Raw genomic sequence first — 20,507 nt, forward strand, 5'->3', positions numbered from 1 at the left:
GACGTGCTTTCGAACTGCCAGGTTGGCAGGAGCAGGGACCGAGCAACGGGAGCTAACCCCATTGTGGGGATTTGAACCGCCGACCTTCTGATCGGCAAGTCCTAGGCTCTGTGGTTTAACCCACAGTGCCACCCACGTCATGGATGAGGTGATGCAAATGCTTCCCCCCCCTCAATAACTTTGGTAGATTTAAAGAGAACTGTGCATGGTTGTAGTACAAAGAGGCAAGCACTGTGCTTAACTCCACACAACCTCTGGATTGAGCTTCAATCTCCCAAGATGTTTTTTGCTTTTTAGCCAAAACAGCACCCGGTGTGGCTGCTTAATAAAAAGTAGGCTTAGATTTTTAAAGACAGGACACAAAAGGAAGGAGGAAGGAGGGGGGGGGAAAGTGTGCTTGGCCAGCAGTTATTAAAGCTACAGCTCTTATAGCAAACAGCTGGGACTGAGACAATTCAGATAGCTTGCTGGAGTGGCTTCTGACTTCTGAGGTGGAGGCAAAGGTCAATGGTCTGTCAGCAAAGTCAGCGGAACAATCTGCTTCTCCCCTTTCCCTCTTCTTTGCAGCCAGATGGAATGGCTTCAGCTTGGTAAGAGTTGACAAAGAGCCCAGAGCAGTTGTCTCTCAGTGGATCAGCAGCCGAAGGCACAGGAAGGCATGTTTTTAAATGGCTTGTGCAGATGTGTCGATGTCTGGCCCTTACTTTATTTTAAAAGACGGTTAGCTGAAGACCTGCAAGGTGCAGCAACCTCTGAGCCTAAGTGATATGCTCCAGATTTAGCTCTCTTTTCTGAGCAAATATTTAAGGTGTTTTGCTTTGAGAATGTGCTGTTGTTTTGTTATGTACGCTAGTCATCCACATTAAGATCCATAATGCTAAACTTGCCGGATTTCCATTGAGACTGATGTGGCTGAAACAAAGGAGATGGGAAGCCTCCAATGTATTATTCAAGCCTGTTTCAATTATTTATTGAGTGCTCACTGGTAGGAAAGCTGCTTGGGTGCTACTCTGTGAAGAATAATGAATAACGATCCATTTGTTGCATTTGGCCTTTGCTCCATTGCATATGCTTTAGTTTCAAAACAAGAGTGTTAATGGATTAACCAACACATGCAAAGAGAAATCATTAAGGATGCTGACAAAAAAATTAAAAATCCTGACTTGACTTTCTTTCCTGACTGATCTTGTGGTCAAGTAATCTTTACAAGGCATAGTCACACTGGAGCCCAAAGGAATCATCGTGCGATCACACAAGAGCAGCAAGATTCCCTTTGCATTGTGATCAAATCAGTGACAAGACATGCATGAGCTGTATTGATTGAATCAAAGTCAGAGCAAGTAGGAATTGCCTGATGCAATATGTGTATGCACTTTTGCTCATCTGTCTGAAGGGGGGAAGACGCAAATTGGAAATGGCAGCAAGCTGTACATGTAGCCATTCTGAAATTAATTATAGGAAATCTCCAAGATGTACAGGGAGGCAAACAAAGTAGATGGTGAGTCAGAGCCGGCGTATGGAACAATCACAGAATAGGGTGGCATGAGGACATCTAACCAGCCCGAGCAATTGTCTTCTGTGTTGCATTGGAGACTGGGGGCTGGGGTCTTGCTTGAATAAGTTACATAGCATCTCTGGTACCAGAACAATTGTGTGGCCATCAAAGGAGCTGGGATCCTCACCCACCAACATCATTTTATTGTACTGTATTCAGCAGAGAATTGTGTGCCTTTGTTTTGCTCACCCCCACCCTTTGCAAACACAATTTTATTTCTGTGAAGGAGGAAAGCATGTTTCCTTTGAAGAATAGGTATGATGATAAACACGATAATGAAGTCTATGCAGAGGACTGGATAAACTACTTGGAGGTGTTAAAAATACACTGTAAAGTAGAGCTATCACAGTTCAGTTGAGTGAGGGTCTTTCCTTAATGGAGAAATTGGGGGTGTAACAGCAGCAAGATTCTGATAGTGTAGGATTCATGCTATTGGACAGGCACCCAATCTTAAGAGAAGGATTGCCACATTTTAAGAAAGACAAGATTTTAGTTCCTTCAATAGTAGCATGGATAATAATCATTATGGCAACCCTTCTATCACAGTGATGGAAGGATGGAAATACTAATAATATATTCTCCTGCTTCAGAACCATTAAATGAACAGAAGTCTTGACCTGCGTGAAATATGTTTTCTCTAAATCTGATGCCGATGCCATCTTTGTGAGGATCAAGAGCAGGCCTTAAGACTCCACAGGAATAAAATATTAACGGTGTACATTTGAAGTATTGCTGTTGTGCAGTGCTTTGCTTTCCCTGTCTTGGTTATTCCTTCAGAACTACAAAGAAACCACAACTTACTTGAACTTCCTTTCTTTCTTTCATCTTAAGTTTGGATCATGCATGCACATTCATCACACAGTGACTTGTAACTAAATGTCTTATATGTAGGGCTGCCTCTGATGGTTCAGAAACTTCAGCTAGTGCAGAATTCAGCCGCCAGGTTGCTCACCAGTGCAAGACGGTTTAAGCATATTACACCAATTCTGGTCCGACTGCACTGGCTACCACTTAGTTCCCAGGCCCAATTCAAAGTGCTGGTTTTGACCTATAAAGCCTTAAACGGCTCAGGATCACAATACCTCAAAGACTGCCTCTTTCCATATGAACCTGCCCAGACCCTGAGATCATCTTCTGAGGCCATCCTTCATGTGCCTCCTCCTTGAGAGGTCCGGAGGGTGGCAACACGAGAACAGGCCTTCTCTGCAGTGGCTCCCCATCTGTGGAATGCTCTCCCCAGGAAAGTTCTCCTGGCGCCTTCATTGTACAGTGGTACCTCGGGTTAAATACTTAATTCATTCCAGAGGTCCGTTCTTAACCTGAAACTGTTCTTAACCTGAAGCACCACTTTGGCTAATGGGGCCTCCTGCTGCCGCCGCGCCGCCAGAGCACAATTTCTGTTCTCACCCTGAAGCAAAGTTCTTAACCTGAAGCACTATTTCTGGGTTAGTGGAGTCTGTAACCTGAAGCATATGTAACCTGAGGTACCACTGTACACCTTTAGGCACCGGGAAAAACGTTCCTTTTTAACCAGACCTTTGGTCAGTCTGATTGACATCCAATGCTCTTTTAAAATGTGTTGGGGGGGTTATTGGGTTGTTTTTGTTTTTATTATGTATTTTGTATTTTTATATTTTGATCTTATCCTGTGAACTGCCCGGAAACCTGTGGGTATAGGGCGGTATACAAATTTAATAAATGACAACAACAATAATAATTTTTGATGGTTGTAACTTGCCCTGGGACCTGCTAGTGAAGGAGGGTAATAAAATTAATAAACAATCAAGGGGTGATTTCTGGTTTTCCACTGTTCAGCAATATAGGATGGCACTGAAAAGAAGGAGAGGTCTACTGTTGAGCTGCAATGAATCACTTTGTGAATTTTCGAAGACACATGGCCCTTTGCATAGCCTTTTGGTGTGTGGCATTTGAACCAAAGAGGCAGAGAGGTAGATTAGATAGCTAATGCACAGTAGGTACAGGAACAATGGAAGCTTGAATATAAAGGAATAAATTTCATTTTACATACTTGTAAAAAATGGAACATGGATTAAAAGCCATATAAGCAAACTTGGTAGTGTCAGTTGAGAGGAGTGTCAGTTAAGTGCTGGTGTTTGCTAGGTTGGGGAGGTCCTTGTGACACGCCCTTCATTGTGACACCGCCCTCTGCTGGCTCCTTGGTCACTAGGGCTCTAGAGGCATAGCCATCTCCTTTGGTTTGATCATTCAGTGAGTGAGAGAGAAAGTGGGTGGAGGTGTAAGTAGACTTTCTCATCAGCATCTGCATTCTGTGCTGGTAATGCTCCATGGCATTCTTAGGGAACATTTAAAAGATTAAGACTGGGAATAATTTAAATGCTTCAGCCAGCCCTTCTGGGCATCTTTATGACTCCACCCACTGTTTTGTAGCAGTGAAGGGAAGTGACTGTAGGTTCTCACCATGGGAGCATTAAGCATGTCCTCTGGAGAGGGTAATATATTGCATTGTCTTCCTCCCCTTCCTGCCTCCCAGGGCCCATCTTTCAAAGGACAGCCAAGGTACGAAACCCTTCAGCATGCTGATGTTTCTTCTATAGTAATTTTAGTATTTGGTATTTGATGTTTCTCTTTTAAACATCCCTTCTCCGCACTAAGCAAACCCATCTCTTTCAATGAAATGATGAGAATTGTCTTATAATTTCCAGAGGGTGCTATTCTGGCTACAGTATTCAAGCACTCTCTTCACAGGATACCCATTATGATATGCCTAGGAAAGTGAATTCATCTTGAGCTTTGAGTTGTGAATGCCCAAATCAGTTTAGAGATGTAGATCAGGAGAGTACTGTGAGTCCCATTTCTCATATTTTAACAGGCCTTCTCTGCAGTGACTCCCCGTCTGTGGGATGCTCTCCCCAGGGAAGTTTGTCTGGCGCCTTCATTGGACACCTTTAGGCGGCAGGCAAAAACATTCCTTTTTAACCAGGGCTTTGGTTGACCTGATGGATATCCTAAACCCTTTTAAAATGTGACTGTTTTTTGGGGTGTGTGTGTGTGTTATTATTGTTCTGATTTTGATTTTATAGATTTTGATTTTATTCTGTGAACCGTCCTGAGACCTCTAGGTATAGGATGGTATATAAATTCAATAAATAAATAAATAAATAAATAAATAAATAAATAAATAAATAACAAACAACTTTAAGGGCTGGTGTCACATGATCATGTGTCTGCTGAGGGCCCACATGTGAGCAGGAGAGCCGCTGGCAGCAGCCTCCGGGACCATGCTCCTTCTCTTCCCATTGCCCGTGTTTGCTTACTCTCTTGCCTCTTGCTCTGGCTTAGGTAACTGCGGTGGTGGGGAGTACAGATAGTAGGAGTGGATGTTGCTTGCTTGCTCGTGTCAGGCTTTGGGGAATCGGCTTCCTCCCCCATGGCAGTAAATAAGAAGAGACCAAATGAAAGGAACGTCTTACCAGTTAGATTCTTTAATAATCATAGTGAGAGACATAGAACCCATCTACCTAGAATGACAGTGCTCCCAATTAAGGCTTACACCCCCCTGTCCCTATTAATCTATGTCACTCCTATGTCTTGTAATCTGAGTTTGAAGCCTCTGCGCTTTCTGTTCCGAGCTCTTCTCAATCTTGGGGAGGGCACTGGAAGAATGCTTTCCCAAGACTGTGAATCTGTTAACCCTCTCTCTTCCAGTGTTTCTTATCCTAGCTGTTCCCCATCCAGTATTTCCCAGCTTCTGCCTTCTGAACTATGCCCCTCTGCAAACCACTGTTCCAAATCTATACTGTCCTCCTGCTCTTGGGAAGATTCAGGAACAGGATCAGGATCAGGGGGAGGGGGTGGCTTCCACCATTCTTCCTCAGTGCAGGCTTCCTCATCATGGTCCCTGACAGCTGGTTGGCTATCTGCCTCACAAGTGGGAGCAGTGACAAGGAAGGCAAGGAGTAGCTGGGGAAAATGGGTGGGTTTCTGTCTTGTCCAAGAGTCCTCCAAAACCTGGAGTTGACACAAGCTACTTCTATTGAGGATCAGGCTGGAAAAGTGTGTATGCCATGCGGCATTTGTGCTGTATGATGTTTTTTTCCTATATGCAGAAGCCATCAGCTCATCCCTGAGTGAGAAACATCATGCGTGAAGTCATCCAGAGCCTTTCTTATCTCACTGCTGGGTGCTTTGGAAGGAGGATGCATAAGACCAATAAAAAATATCAGTCTCATTTGGGGGAACAGTGAGGATGTCATCTGCTGCTGGAATTATATTTACTTTAGTTATCTAAATAATTAAGCATGTTCCTTGTGCAGCAGCACTGTTGGTAGGGAGCCACTCGGCAGAGGGAATGTGACGGGTGGCATTTCGTTTTTCTCAGTAACCATATGCTGCTGGTGCTAAAAATGGCTCCTTCATATGCTCACACATCTTTCCTCTTCTTATGGCTGGTTACTTTCGCTCTCAGGCATGCGTCACACAAATCTCTAAAACGGGCTAGGGGATGTTTTGCAGCTCGAGGGTAATAATCCTTTGTGTGCAAATTTCAGGGGGCTGCAGGGTCACGATGTGAATGAGAGGCGAAAACTTGGTTGGACCAGATGACGTTGTGGCTGGAGCAATGGTGGTGGCTGTTATCTTTGTACAGTAGCCAGGGTTGCCATATTTCAAACAGTGGAAATACAGGCAGAAAGTTGGCAAAGTTGCTGAGTTCTTTTTTTTGGGGGGGGGAGTGAAGTTTCTAGTTTGGCGCAAAATTGCCATTTTGGAGCTATTTTTATGGGAAATCGGCAAAAACGACACTACTGACATGGGCATCTGGATTTCCGCAGACATTTTCATTGATTTTCACCCAGACTGCAGTATTCCATATATCTCTAGAAAATTCAGGACCATTTCTGGGAGGAACTCAGGGTGGCATACAAGATCCTTTTCTTCTCTCCCCCCCCCCCAAGCTGTTATGCTTATAAAAATCCTGTGAGTTTAGGCTAAGATGCAGTAAGGTGACCAAGGTCGAGTGAATGTCAGGTCTGAATGGGAATTTGAACCTGGGTCTCTCTAGTGCTAGTCCAACACTCTAACCAAAACACTGTCCTGTCTCTCACTGCAACGGTTTCTCTTCTGGAGAAATGTGACTAGGTAAGCACTGTGGTCTAAACTACAGAGCCTGGGGTTTGCCCATCAGAAGGTCGGCGGTTCGAATTCCTGCGATGGGGTGAGCTCCCGTTGTTTGGTTCCAGCTCCTGCCCACCTAGCAGGTCAAAAGCATGTCAAAGTGCAAGTAGATAAATAGGTACCACTCCAGCGGGAAGGCAAACGGCATTTCTGTGTGCTGCTCTGGTTCACCAGAAGCGGCTTAGTCATGCTGGCCACATGACCCGGAAGCTGTCTGCGGACAAACTCTGGCTCCCTCGGCCAGTAAAGCGAGATGAGCGCCGCAACCCCAGGGTCGTCCGCGACTAGACCTAATGGTCAGGGTACCTTTACCTTTACCTTACAACAGCCTGGCTTTGTTAAATGTCCCCCAAAACAACATACCTAATAACCCTAAATATGTTATTCTTCCTCTGCCATTACCAATTTTTGCTTGTATAATGGATGATGTTGATAATATCAGAATGTATGACTTTTGCAAAGCACCAGCAGCCATCTGTTCTTGTTGCCACCACTGCCTAACATTTTTCATAGTGCTAGCCGAGTGCCAGGCACAAATCTTTCTTCACAGGGGTGAGCAACTTGTTCCGTCCATGAAAAACATCTGCGGTACACAAGGATGATGAAATGTAAAGCATTTTCAAGTCCACATTGTTTGTGCCTAAAAATATTTCTCTTCTTCTGCAAAATCCTTGACGTGCTTTAGATGCTGTGACCTTTCTTTCGTGGGCGAATAACAGAACCCACAAAGCTTTGTTCAGCATGAGCTTTAACTTGCTTCCCAATGTTCTGAGGGATAAATAGCCTGGCAGTTAGCCCTTAAAACCTAACATATGAAGCAAATGCTATTCGTTTGATTGGCAGGATTAATTAAGCCATTAACCACTGATCATAAAAAGTGTGGATTTCAATTAGAGCTTAATTGTTGCCATCCTTAGGAAAGAGTAATCAATGCAGCTGAAACTGGGGGAGTCACTCTCAGACAATGTGTATGAATCTTCAGTCTTCTGGTTTGAGGCACCGAAGGAAGCTTTTCAACCTAGGAATTATTTGCGTTTAGTTCAAAGAAGTACAAAATATCCTTACAGCAATCAGGCAAGGAGGTATAAGCATGCAGAAGCTGAGGGAGGTGGATGAGAAATGAAGGCTGGGCATGCATCTCTCCAACAATCTAGCTGCCAGGGTTGCCACCAGTCAAGAAACTGACAAGGGTACAAATAAAAGTCTACAAAGATTTGGATCAGACCAGATCTGTTGGATCAGACAAAAGATCCATTGAATCCAGCTTCCCATCACCCACAGTGGACAGGCAAATACTTTCAGTCAGCTTTCCTGCTGCTGCTACCGAAATGATTGACTTTGAGTGACATTTTGCCTCTGAAACTTAGTGATTATGGTTAATAATAATTTAAAAAATCCATACTTTTGTCTGTTGGCAAGAGGCCTTTTGAAGCCATGTAAGCTGATCAGCTGTTTAGCAGAGGGTGCTGAGTTTTGTTTTCTCTGCTTCCATCACCCACTGAGAAGCTGATTTGTGACATCACTGACGGTCCGACAGAGGCTATACGAATGCCTTCCTGGCAGCTGCAAAAAAGTCCCATTCACACCATGCATTATACCAATTTAACAGACACGGCTTCCTCTAAGGAATCCTGGGAGCTATAGTTTGCTGCAAAGTTACAGTTCCCAGCACCCTTGGCAAACTGCAGTTCCCAGGATGCCATGACTGTTAAAGTGGCCAAAGATGTAATGTGTGATAAAGTTGAATCAAGACTTCTGTGTCGTGTTATTTTTAAGAATTTCTCATTGTGTTGGGCCTTAGCTCTTGTGGGACCTTTGGCCTTCCAGATGTTGCTGAACTACAACTTGATCAGCCCCATCAAGCATGGACAATGGCCAGGGATGATGTGAATTGTAGTTTAGTCACATCTGGAGGCCTAAAGTTCCCCCACACCTGCTGTAAGGCCATTTGTTTTTAAGAAAATATACAAATATGTTGTTGTTGTTTAGTTGTTTAGTCGTGTCCAACTCTTTGTGACCCCATGGACCAGAGCATGCCAGGCACTCCTGTCTTCCACTGCCTCCCGCAATTTGGTCTAAGTCATGATGGTAGTTTCGCGAACACTGTCCAATCATCTCATCCTCTGTCGTCCCCTTTTCCTTGTGCCCTCCATCTTTCCCAGCATCAGGGTCTTTTCCAGGGAGTCCTCTCTTCTCAGGGAGTCTTCTCTTCTCTTCCATACATCACTACTGGGAAACCATAGCTTTAACTATACGGGCCTTTGTATAGAGTACTAATACAGAAATGATTAATTAGTACCAATTAACTCATTAGTACCATTGCCTATCCCTTTCTGAGTATAGCAAGTTGCTACTTTTTGATTATTCAACAGGTTTATTGAAATCAAGCATGCGTGAATTACTAACTGAAACTTGTCTTTAGAAATATTGTTGTTGTTGTTTAGTCATTTAGTCGTGTCTGACTCTTCTTGACCCCATGGACCAGAGCACCCCAGACACTCATGTCTAATATTACATAAGGCCAAAGAGGAATTTGTAAGTTGCAATAGCATTTATTTTAGGATTATACCTAGAAGAACAAGACCTTTAAAGAGGAGGATTTCTGTTTTCAAAAGAAATTAGAAGTGAAGTGAAATAGACAGAAATGCTTACTAAAATGGCTTCTGTGGCTTTTCAGACATGCCAGAAAGGTGTGACAATGCATCGTTCAAGGTTAATCGTTTTGTACAATCACAGGCAATCATGTTACACCTTGTCTCCCACTTTTCTCATTGTGCAGAAAAGATCAGAAGTGTTCTGTTAGGAACCAGCCAAATAGGTCACAGTCCTTTTTTATTGTTGTAATTTGAAAGAGGGTAGCACGATAACACCGATAAAAATGGGGTTGAAAATGCAGATGAGTCGCTAACCAGACGGTTATGAATTATTCTGAGCAAGAAATAGCATGGAGACGTGCGGTGCAATTGAAAATGTTCCATAAGAGCAGCCTCAGTGCGGATGAATATATGTGCCATTTATCTCAGTCTTAGCAGTCTGGCTGAATTGCAGGGTCCCTTCGGGAGACAGGGTATTTTTTCAGCAGCCATCTAAATGGCTGAAAAGCCAAGAGAGACTGGCTTAGAGTGGGTTCGTGCAACTGTTTTTCCTAGTACAAGTTGAGAAAGATAGATCCTGTAAATGCAGAGCAGCATTCCTCAACCTGATGCCATCCAGATGTTTTGGGAGCCAGTGTGTTGTAGTGGTTAAGAGTGGTAGTCTCGTAATCTGGGGAACCGGGTTCGCGTCCCTGCTCCTCCACATGCAGCTGCTGGGTGACCTTGGGCCAGTCACACTTCTCTGAAGTCTCTCAGCCCCACTCACCTCACAGAGTGTTTGTTGTGGGGGAGGAAGGGAAAGGAGCGTGTTAGCTGCTTTGAGACTCCTTAGGGTAGTGATAAAGCGGGATATCAAATTCCAAACTCTTCTTCTCTCCTTCTTCTTCCCATCATCCCTGAAGATTAGTCCAGGCTTTCTGGGACTGATGGGAACCGAAGCCCAAAACATCTGGAGGTCACAAGGTTGGGGAAGGCTGTCATAGAGCAAAAGAACCTCTCTTTTTACAGATAGCTAGTTTCTTTGTTTGTGGGGTGGGGTGGGGGTACTAATAGGCTACTATTTCCCCAGTTACATTGTTTAGTGCCAATCTCCACTGCCATGGACCACTTAAAAGTCACTGAGGGTCTTGGCAGACCGCTTAACGATTTTACTGCCTGTTGCAACAGTTGTGATGTGCTGTTTGGTTTTCGATTGCTTCTTTTGTTTCTTACGCTGTATCTGATTGTATCACACTTTGAATCCCATAGAATTAAAACAAAAATATTATTGTTACTATGGTTTTTGTTGTAGATGTCTTTTGCGGTTGTTGTTTGTATTGAAAAAAATGATTAAATAAATTAAAACAAAACAAAACCAAAATACAATATAAGAAGTAAAAGAAGGAATGAAAATATAATTAACGGTCAATATTAATATTTAGTGTAGACGCACTGTGGACCACTTGTATGAAGCACATGGGCAGCTGGTAGTCTTCAGACGACAGTTGGGGAACCCCCTGATTCTTGGTAGTGGTGCCTGCCCTGTGAAATGCCCTCCCAAGGCGTTGTGTTGTAAATTGTGCTTTTAATTCTGTTGGGAGCTGCCCAGAGTGGCTGGGGAAACCAGATGGGCAGGATATAAATTATTATTATTACTACTACTACTACTACATAATCATAAAAACCCAAAGGCAGTACACAGCTGTCAGGTCATCAGTGTTGAAGTAAGTTTCACCTGCCAGGCTGGCTAATTTCTGTACATGCAATGGGGAGAATGACATCTTGCCCCTTGCCTCAGGCTGTAAAATATATTGGGCTTGCCCTGTTCACTAAGAAGAAGATAGTAAAGATTTATTGCATTTCTTATGACATTTGACTGGATGCTTATGACATCTGACTTTGTTTACAAATATGGACACTGAGCATAGGTGGAAGCACACAGCTTAATCGCTTCCTCACCTCAGAGAGACAGAGAGATTGAGAGATTCAGCATTCCTAGATGCCTTTTTTTGAGTTCACATAACTCAAAACTCAACTCTGTATGTGCCTCTTCCCAGCTGAAGGCAAGCCTGTATCGGGAAATTTTTTATGTCTAATGTTTTGCCATTTTTTACGTGTTGTAAGTTGCCCAGAGTGGCTGGGGAACCCAGCCAGATGGGGAGGGTACAAATAATAAAATTATTTTTAAAAATATTATTATTATTATCTCAAACTATTTATTTTTTGTCATTCCTTTCCACAAACACAGACTGTCATTGCATCGTATTTAATTGTGGGCAGCGAGTGGGTGGGAGAGATGGTAATCCAACTACTCTGAGTGGATTTCCTAGATCCTCTATAATAATTTCCTGTAATTCCCCTAACAATAGATATAGCTGGCATATTTTGCCATGTGACTACAGAGGAACTCCAAGCTCTGAAGGGGGCACACGGAACAGCAGATTTAATTCCACATCTTTCGCGCGAAAATTGGACAGCGCATGTAAGCAACAGCCACCTTTTGTGTGGACTTTTTCCTCGGTCAAACGAATGTTCTCATTCCTGCATGCTAGTCTTGCACAGAAGCAGGGAGAATGCATGACCTTATCACCTCCATCAGTCCCAACTTGGGCTTTAAAAATTGCAATGGGGTGGTGAGGCATTTTCCCAGTCTCTCATTATGAAAAGGTAAAAGCCTTGTCAACACTTCTTTCCATCTGAGGAAATTTTTGAGAGCCACGCTGAATGTCCAGTTTTCACAGGCATCTAGCTGTGTTTTGTGAGCGGAACGAAAAAGTTTTCAGATTTATGTTCAGTGCTGAGCAGACCTGGCTCCCAATGATCTGTAACATTCAAGGTGTCCTGTGGGATCCATGTACTAATTTTTTTTTTATGACAAACAGAGCGGGATAGAGGAGGATTTCATTTCCTTTGGTAGAAAATCAAAACAGCCCATGCCATGCAAGATTTACTATATTTTTCCGTCTATAAGACACCCCCATGTATAAGATGCCCCCTATTTTTGGAGACTCAGATTTAAGAAAATGGGGGTAGGTGGCCCCCTAATTTTTGACATTATTATTTAGGAAGAAAACCTAGCCTTATACATGAGAAAATACAGTATATGTCGCCATATTTCTAGCATAGTCAGGAACTAGGCATTCGTATAAAAGCAAAATTCTAACTGATTTAGACTTTATGAGATTTCTTTAATTTTAAATTTTAGATTGTAAGCTCCTCAAGGCAGGGGCTTAACATTTTCTTCTGCATTTGTGAAGCAAAATGTACATGGATGGTACTATATCCATAACCATAATTTGCTGTGGAGATGTAGAAGCAGGCTGCTGTTTATGTTGCCACAGCTACACATGCACAAGTGTGATATTCTTGGCTGAAGACTCAATTTGGTCTTAATGATATTAGTTTTATTGCTTCCCCCTCTGGGTTATAATATGCAGGACTCTTTGAGGGATTGAATGCTCTGCTACGGAGGTAGAGAATGCTTCTCAACCAAAAAGCTTTATTCCCTTTGGTGCAGCCCCTAAAGAACCCAGGGGCAGACTTTTTTATTGTGGACCCTGTGCAAGGCAAAAAATTGGTGCCCCCAAATGGATCTTCTCAATTATGGGTCATCTCAATTTTCTACCCCCTTGGCACAGTGCCCTGTGTGCCCTGGAAGCTCCAATACCGTCCTAAATCTGGTGCTGTTCAACCGCATGCCATTTGTGGGTGGGGCCAGAGACAAAAGTGGTAGAACAACAAATTTTAGCTTTGCCTTTGTGCATTAGGCTAGCTTCTGCACGTACAGTGGTACCTTGGCTCTCGAATAGCTAAGTTGCCAAGCAAATTGGCTCCTGAATGCTGCAAACCCGGAAGTAAGTGTTCTGGTTTATAGCTGTCAACCTTCCGTTTTTGTGTGGGAAATTCCCTTATTCCAGCGCTGTTTCCCGCTGCTTCCCACTGCTATCCCGGATTGTTAGATATCCCGTAGACTGTCCCCGGGACAGGTGAGGCTGCTGATCCCTTATTTTCAAGGCTGCTGATACCTTATTTTCAAATCTGAAAGTTGACCGCTATGTTCTGGTTTGCAAATGTTTTTCAGAAGCCGAACGTCTGACGCAGCTTCTGCTTGAGTGCAGGAAGCTCCTGCAGCCAATCGGAAGTGGTTCCTTGGTTTTTGAACAGTTTTGGGAGTCGAATGAACTCCCAGAATGGATTACATTCAGGAACCAAGGTACCACTGTACTCATAAATTCCCCTTTATTCTCCTCCACCCAGACAACTGGGCAAGAGGCTTGATCAGAATTCAAGGTCAATGTTCCAGCCAGGCAAAAACACCCAAGGAGGGTTCAAAGCAGGGTTGTTGAGGGTCATGGCCTATGGGGAAGTGTGAGGAGCATCTCCAAGAACAGATCCCACAGGTCTAAAGTTGCCCAGCCCCATTCAACCCATTGTTTATAAAGATTGTATTGTAGATTATCATGATGGTCAGTATGAGCATGTTATCTAATACTTAACTGTTCAAAATCTTCCCCAGCTACCCTTTGTAGAGGATGGGTACCACTTTTTCCACTACGGGATGTCCAAGGGTCGAAGGCGGCGCAGCCTTCAGCACCAGCTTCGCTTAGAAAAAGACCCAAGGGTAAGTTGTCTCTTAATGGTTTTCCATCTTATAACTACAATTTGAAATCAAATGTTTGACATGTGCTATAAGGCAGTGAAAGACTGCCCAAAGCCTTGACAAACCACTGCCAATTTGAATGGATGGGTTAGAGTTAGGCAATTGGCCCATCAATATAAGGCAGCTTTACATGAAAAATCTGGCATCACTTCCACGTGGAATATCACCCTACATGTCAAATTTATGAATTATAGGGACAGAACTACCTAAATTGTATAGAAATTTATTTATGTATGCTACTGCAGCAGCAAGAATGTTCCTTGCCCCAAAGTGGAAAGAAGCAGAAGTCCCAGTAAAGGAAGAATGGATACAAAAACTTATGCAATATGCAGAAATGGTGAAACTTACCAGAAGAATAAGAAATCAAGATAGCGATCTTTTTATAAAAGAATGGGAATGGTTTAATGAATATTTACAGATAAATTGTAAACAGATAAGAACATTAGCAGGATTAGTACAATAACCTGCAATTTATAAGAGTACATATTTAGATTAGATAATTAAACGAGCAAATTAAATGAAGTTGGATATGTAGAAGACATTAAAAAATAAATATAAAAAATGGCAGAAAGAGGGAAGGAAGTCAAATTTTGGAATGTCAAATTGATTATAAAACTAATGAAATGTGTAAATTTGAAAAGTATAAATAACAAACTAAAAAATAATAAGTCAGGAAATCTGCTCCATGATCCACAACAACTTCATCTATGTAAATATCCTCTTTCGTTTATGACATTGATATCCTTCCTTGCCCTCCAAGGAGCTCAAGGGAACTTTCACGGTTATCTTTTCCTCCATTTTAACCTCACGAGAAGCTTGCGAGGATGGTTCTGTTGAGAGATGTCCAGGCGTCATCCAATGAGCTTCATGGCTGAGTGGGGTATTGAACTTGCATCTCTCCAGCCTAACACTGCAACCACTGCACCACATTGGCTCAGATTGTCTTGGTCTAAGAAAGCTGCTCTTTAATTGTGGTTATCTTGACAGTCTTAAGTAATTATTTCTACAAAGGTTCAAGCTGCCTAATGCTACGCAATAACAAGATGATACTCCCTGGTATGTCCATTGTCAGAATGGGTCACTCATAGACAGAATGGTCATTAATGGGTTTGAAATCATTAATAGGATAGTTCAGAGGGTCATCGGTAAGCCAATTGCTACTCCAATTAAACACTTTCCTGTGTATGAATTGTTCCATGAGTCCACCTCATGGATTCAAAATGTGATTCGTGGCAGAATGCTCATGAGTGTGGAAGATCATTGCGTGGACAGGCGGAGTCCCCCAGGTCCCGGGCTGCCCCCCTCGTCATGTGGAATAACAACTCAAGACAACATGCTATGGGATTAAATTGGCCACAACTTTATTATATTTCAGATGTGGGTAGACCTTGGCTCAGGCATTGGGCGTTCTCCCTCCCCAGTCCCCAGCCAGGGACCTAGGGAGCATCAGGGTTATCCAGTGTGTGTGTGTGTGGGGGGCGGCTCTGGAGAAAATATGTTCAAGCAGAGATGGTCGCCCCCGTTACGCCGCCGCAGGGGAGAGCAATGACAACCTCTTGGTGTACGGTCAAAGCCTCCCTTCAGAAACCCCTTTAACGGGGACCCCTGGTATCGCCGCTGCAAAGAGGAAGATAAACTAAAGGATTCCGCCCAAGGCCTGATACCGCCAAAGTTGTGACATTTTGCTACGGGAAAGGCAAAACCTGCCAATGCAGGGGAATTCCTTTCTGGCCCTTTAACAGTGACCTTGAGTGTCCGCATACCTGTGAAGAAAAGTTAACCTGTAAATAAGACTTAACTGAGGGTGGGTAGGGTGGGAGAAGCTCTGGAGCCAAGTGAGGATTCCCAGGTAAGATTGTGTGGGCAGGTAGTCCCTCTCCTACCTGGCCTGGTCTCCTTGGCAACACTTCCCCCAGGCGGGATTGGACAACTGACTGAGGTAGGCGGAGACCTCCAGGTATCCCACCTGAGGGAAGGCGAAGCCAAGCCTGTGTTGATGGAGCCGCTCCAGATCCAGGGGCTGCGCGCGTCCACACAAAGGCCGCCCCACGTTTTATGTGGGGAGCGGTCACTATTGTCAAGAGAACTGGGTTTATACTAAAATAGCTTCCATAGAGTACAGTGATACCTTGGGTTACAGACGCTTCAGGTTACAGACGCTTCAGGTTACAGACTCCGCTAACCCAGAAATAGTAACTCAGGTTAAGAACTTTGCTTCAGGATGAGAACAGAAATCTCGTGGTGGCAGCGGGAGGCCCCATTAGCTAAAGTGGTACCTCGGGTTAAGAACAGTTTCAGATTAAGAACAGACCTCCAGAATGAATTAAGTTCTTAACCCAAGGTACCACTGTAGATCTGAAGACTCACTTCTCTCCCTCCCTGGGAATGAACATGTGTAAAAGAATTGAGAGTGAATTGTGAAGGGTAGCTCAGCATAGCATTTGTCCCTTAAAGAATCTCCCAAACAGGAGTCACTGATTCTATTTTCACATACCCGTTTTTCTTTCGTAACAATTTACTATTTCATTATCACTTGGTCATCTATTTAAAGATTTGATTGGAGCACAATTCAATTAATTAATTCCAGAAAAAGGAGAGCCACTAGTAAAACAAAATATTCTCACATATGGTTATTTATGTTAGGTCATTCAAGATCTAGAGCTGATCTTTATTAGATAGGTTCTGATGTCTGCAGATTGGTCTGCATATATTCGCACAGATTAGTTAGCTCCTTTGAATTGTATAATTTGAACAATCATAAAATTGTAGAGTTCGAAGGGACCACAAGGATCATCTAATCAGCCCCCTGCAATGGCAGAATCTTTTGCCCAACAGGGAGCTTGAATCCACAACCAGGAGATTTTTAATCTCCTCTAACCAACTGCTCTACCAGCCTAAGCCCCTGGCAGTCAATTAAATTCATTAATTCCAGAAAAAGGAAAGCCACAGATAAATTGGCTTAAATGCAGGTATGCTTGATAGCAACAGGGTATGTTTTAATGAAGCCTGCATCCTTTCCCAAGAACATATGCAATTTCAAGATTGAAAAATAAATATAAAATTGTACCAGGTTGTTTTTTCTACCCCTCTTCAGAGACAGACTGAAATATCTCTGAGGAGGTCAGGGATATAATAGCTGGAATAGTGACTTTGTCGTATCTCTGTGAGTTTGAGACTTAGAAATTTTTCTCTTGCATTTCTTCCAACACAATTACGTGGAGAAGAAGAAAGCATAAAATAAATGATGCGTACAGAGAAAAGGTCCGTAGGGCCATGATGGAACTGGATTCATAATTTACACATGGTACCTCCATGGGAAGAAAAAGAAAAAGAAACGAATAATCAGTGCCGAAGCTGAAACAGGGAATAAATGAAGGCTAGAAAGTTACACTACTGCACTTCTTCAGCAGCGAGGCACAATGCATAGCCTGCATAGCACTGATTTATACAGCTTTAATATTGGACTAGACAGGAGAAGATAATTCTATTCCTTTTACAATAACCAAAAGCCATTATTGGAGGAGAAGAGCTAAATATCACCTGGCGTTTCTATTCCTGTGAGGAGTTAGAGAAAATGAAAATACAACAAAATACACAAAGAACCACCAGCTTCTATGGAGGATTCTTAACAAGAGTGGTTTTCTCTTGCTCCAGGCCATTTGATCCTGTATGCTACAAGATCAATTGTTCATTTTCTTCCTGGGCTTGTCCATTACTGGTGTGCCTCCTCCTGCGCCTTTTCTCCAAATTTCTTTTCCAGGAAACCCACAAAGACCTGGCTGCTCTGCCTGATAATGTAACATAACTAAAAAGCTACAGTTCCAAAGACCTCCCCTTGCCCAATGGAACTTGATGGACCTGTGGGCCCAGAGTGCATCTAATGTCTCTAGGGCTGGGGGAGAAATAATAATAATAATAAATTTTATTTATACCCCGCCCTCCCCAGCCAAAGCCGGGCTCAGAGTGGCTAACAACAGTAAAATGATAAAACATTATAAAATCATTTCATTTTAAAATTAATTCAAATCAGATTAATGGCAACCACTGGGCTAGAGTTCTGTGAGGATTGCCAAAGGAGGGAGTCAGGCTGTGCCCTGGCCAAAGGCCTGGTGGAACAGCTCTGTCTTGCAGGCCCTGTGGAAAGATGTCAAGTCCCGCAGGGCCCTAGTCTCTTGCGACAGAGCGTTCCACCAGATCGGAGCCACAGCCGAAAAAGCCCTGGCTCTGGTTGAGACCAGCCTAACCTCTCTGTGGCCTGGGACCTCCAAGATGTTTCTGTTTGAAGACCGTAAGTTCCTCTGTGGGACATACCAGGAGAGGCAGATTGCATTGGGAGGTGAACCTACCACGCTCTCACATTCGGAAACAATGCAAAAACTGAAACAAAGTCAATCCTTTGAAATTAGGACTTCGAACGAATTTTGCAATGCAGTTCTCCAGCCAGGTTGTGTGTCTGAAACCACAGAAACTGGGGCGAGGTGCAGCACTGGATTTAGGGCAGTGTGAGTGCAAAATTTAGAAGATCCACACTTGAGAAGATCCATTTGGGGGTGCCCAATTTGGCCTTGCACAGGGCACCATATGTCAAAGGTTTACCAAAGTCCGCTGCTGAAGCTGTGCATTAAAAAAAAATGCATGCACTCATGAAAATTACAAAGAAAGATGAATAGTAGGGGAAGTTGTCAAAATGTGTGTATTAGGCCAAAGTTGCATACAGATGTTTATATTAGGGGAAATTTGCAGTAAAATGCTGGTGAATATTCACGGGAACTTTTTTTTTAAACAAAACAAGACAAAAACAAATTTCCAACTAAGGTGGGAATGCGGAGAACTGAATTTAAGACTGAAAGGACGAGTAACTGAAATAAAGCAAAATTGACAGGTTCACCCATTGCTACTTGCTGTACACTACTGCTAGCACAGAACAGGCAGATCCCTGTATTTGTCTGTATCTTGCACAGTGATGCTGGCATGTGATGGCCATGGGTCCAGCTCATCCTCCCCCCACCCTCAAAGTCCCATGTTTCTGAGATTTCTGCTGCCATTAAAGATTCCACCTGTGGCACTTTGGCTCACCTGTTCAGCAGGCAGCTGCTGGCAGCTGGTGGAGGGCTGGTGATGGGACACCCCTGCCATAACCACTCACGCCCCAGCAGAAGGAGGATTTGGAGTGACCTGCCCATAGATTCTCTTCCCTAAGGAGAGTTTCCCTCTCATTAGCTGCTTCCCCAGAGCCCTCAATCTGTTTTTAAAACTGGGTTTTAAAACTGGTGTGGGTTAAGGCATCAATCATGTATGCATCCTTACCTGGGGAAAAGTTTCACTGAATTCAGTAGAACTCATTTTGTAGTGGTCCTGTATAGGATTGTGCTATCCCTGAGTCAAGGCAAAAGATAGTCAAATTTAGCAATCTTTTGGGTGCTAGCAATCTGTTGGAGCTAACACATTGTCACAGTTTAACTAGAGGTCAACAGCTAAACACACAGTAGATTTCATTTTGCTTCTGCCTATTGTGCTCCAAAATTATTCTATATTTATTTGCTTATTTATTGAATTGATATCCCGCTCTGCATCCTAAAGGAGTCCAGGGCAATGGATGTTCATGAAGCATATCCCTGTGAAGAACATGATGCTTAGATTAGTAGAATTCTAAAGCAAAATTTCTGCAGTTATGTTAGGTCATTCAAGACCCCGAGTTGATTTTTATTGCATAGATTCCGACGCCTGCAGCTTCGTCTGCATATGTCCTCACAGATTAGTTCTCTCCTTTGAATTGCATAATTTGAACAATTGCAGAGTTGGAAGGGGCCACAATTTTTTGCCCAACATGGGGCTTGAACTCAGGACCTTAAGATTAAGAGTCCCGTGTTCTACCAACTGAGCTATTCCAGCCTAAGCCCCTGGCGGTCTCTGTGTTAAAAATATAGCAACCATCCACTTAACGTTGTTTCATGCATGGCACAAGGTCTGCTTGCACAATGGGGCATCTCCCCCCATTCCACACCCCCTAAATCTTCTCAGGATGGTTGAGGGAAACCCCACAACAGAGGAGGGAAAGTTCTGTTATGCAAATAGATCTTATTCTTAGGCACTTACTCCATTTAGGACTACACTGAATTCCATGCTTCGGTTTTCCTTGTGAGTAACATGTTAGGAGGACCAGTAAGAGTGACATTTGTGTGTGTGTGTGAATTCAGAATCTGTCTTCTGCTAAATGAATTGGGACATAATTCAAATAGTTGTAGAAACAATAGTTAGCAAGCTGATCTTGCATGTGTATGAAACATCCATAGGGGAATAACCAGGATATACAAATAGCCAAGGAAGTTTGGATTATTAAGCTAAAGAATTGCCTTCTTGTCAAATTGACAAGAAGGCAAGAACCCTTCTTGTCATTTTCTTATTTTTCAGTGCTTTGAGATGTTTAAAGTGACTCAGCATAAACTCCCTCCAATAGGAAAGGAGCTAGAATTTGATTGCATAGAAATGCTTTTGCCCAAATAACCCTCCACTCATACTTAAGTGTAAAATGGAAAAAAACCCTGTTTTTTAATACACACTCTTT

The 20,507-nt window shown here is 43.1% G+C and overlaps 1 protein-coding gene across 1 annotated transcript in view; it reads left to right on the forward strand.

The window, feature by feature from the left end:
- The window catches only part of PCSK2 (proprotein convertase subtilisin/kexin type 2), a 119,738-nt gene that overhangs the window by 16,646 nt on the left and 82,585 nt on the right, over window positions 1-20,507 (forward strand). Inside the window, exon 2 of the mRNA XM_083730340.1 lies at window positions 13,799-13,903. Within this exon, the coding sequence (XP_083586466.1) occupies window positions 13,799-13,903 (105 nt within the window). The remainder of the gene's footprint in view (window positions 1-13,798; window positions 13,904-20,507) is intronic.

This window comes from Podarcis gaigeae (genome assembly GCF_964106915.1).
Source record: "Podarcis gaigeae genome assembly, chromosome: 3".
Taxonomy (NCBI): domain Eukaryota; kingdom Metazoa; phylum Chordata; class Lepidosauria; order Squamata; family Lacertidae; genus Podarcis; species Podarcis gaigeae.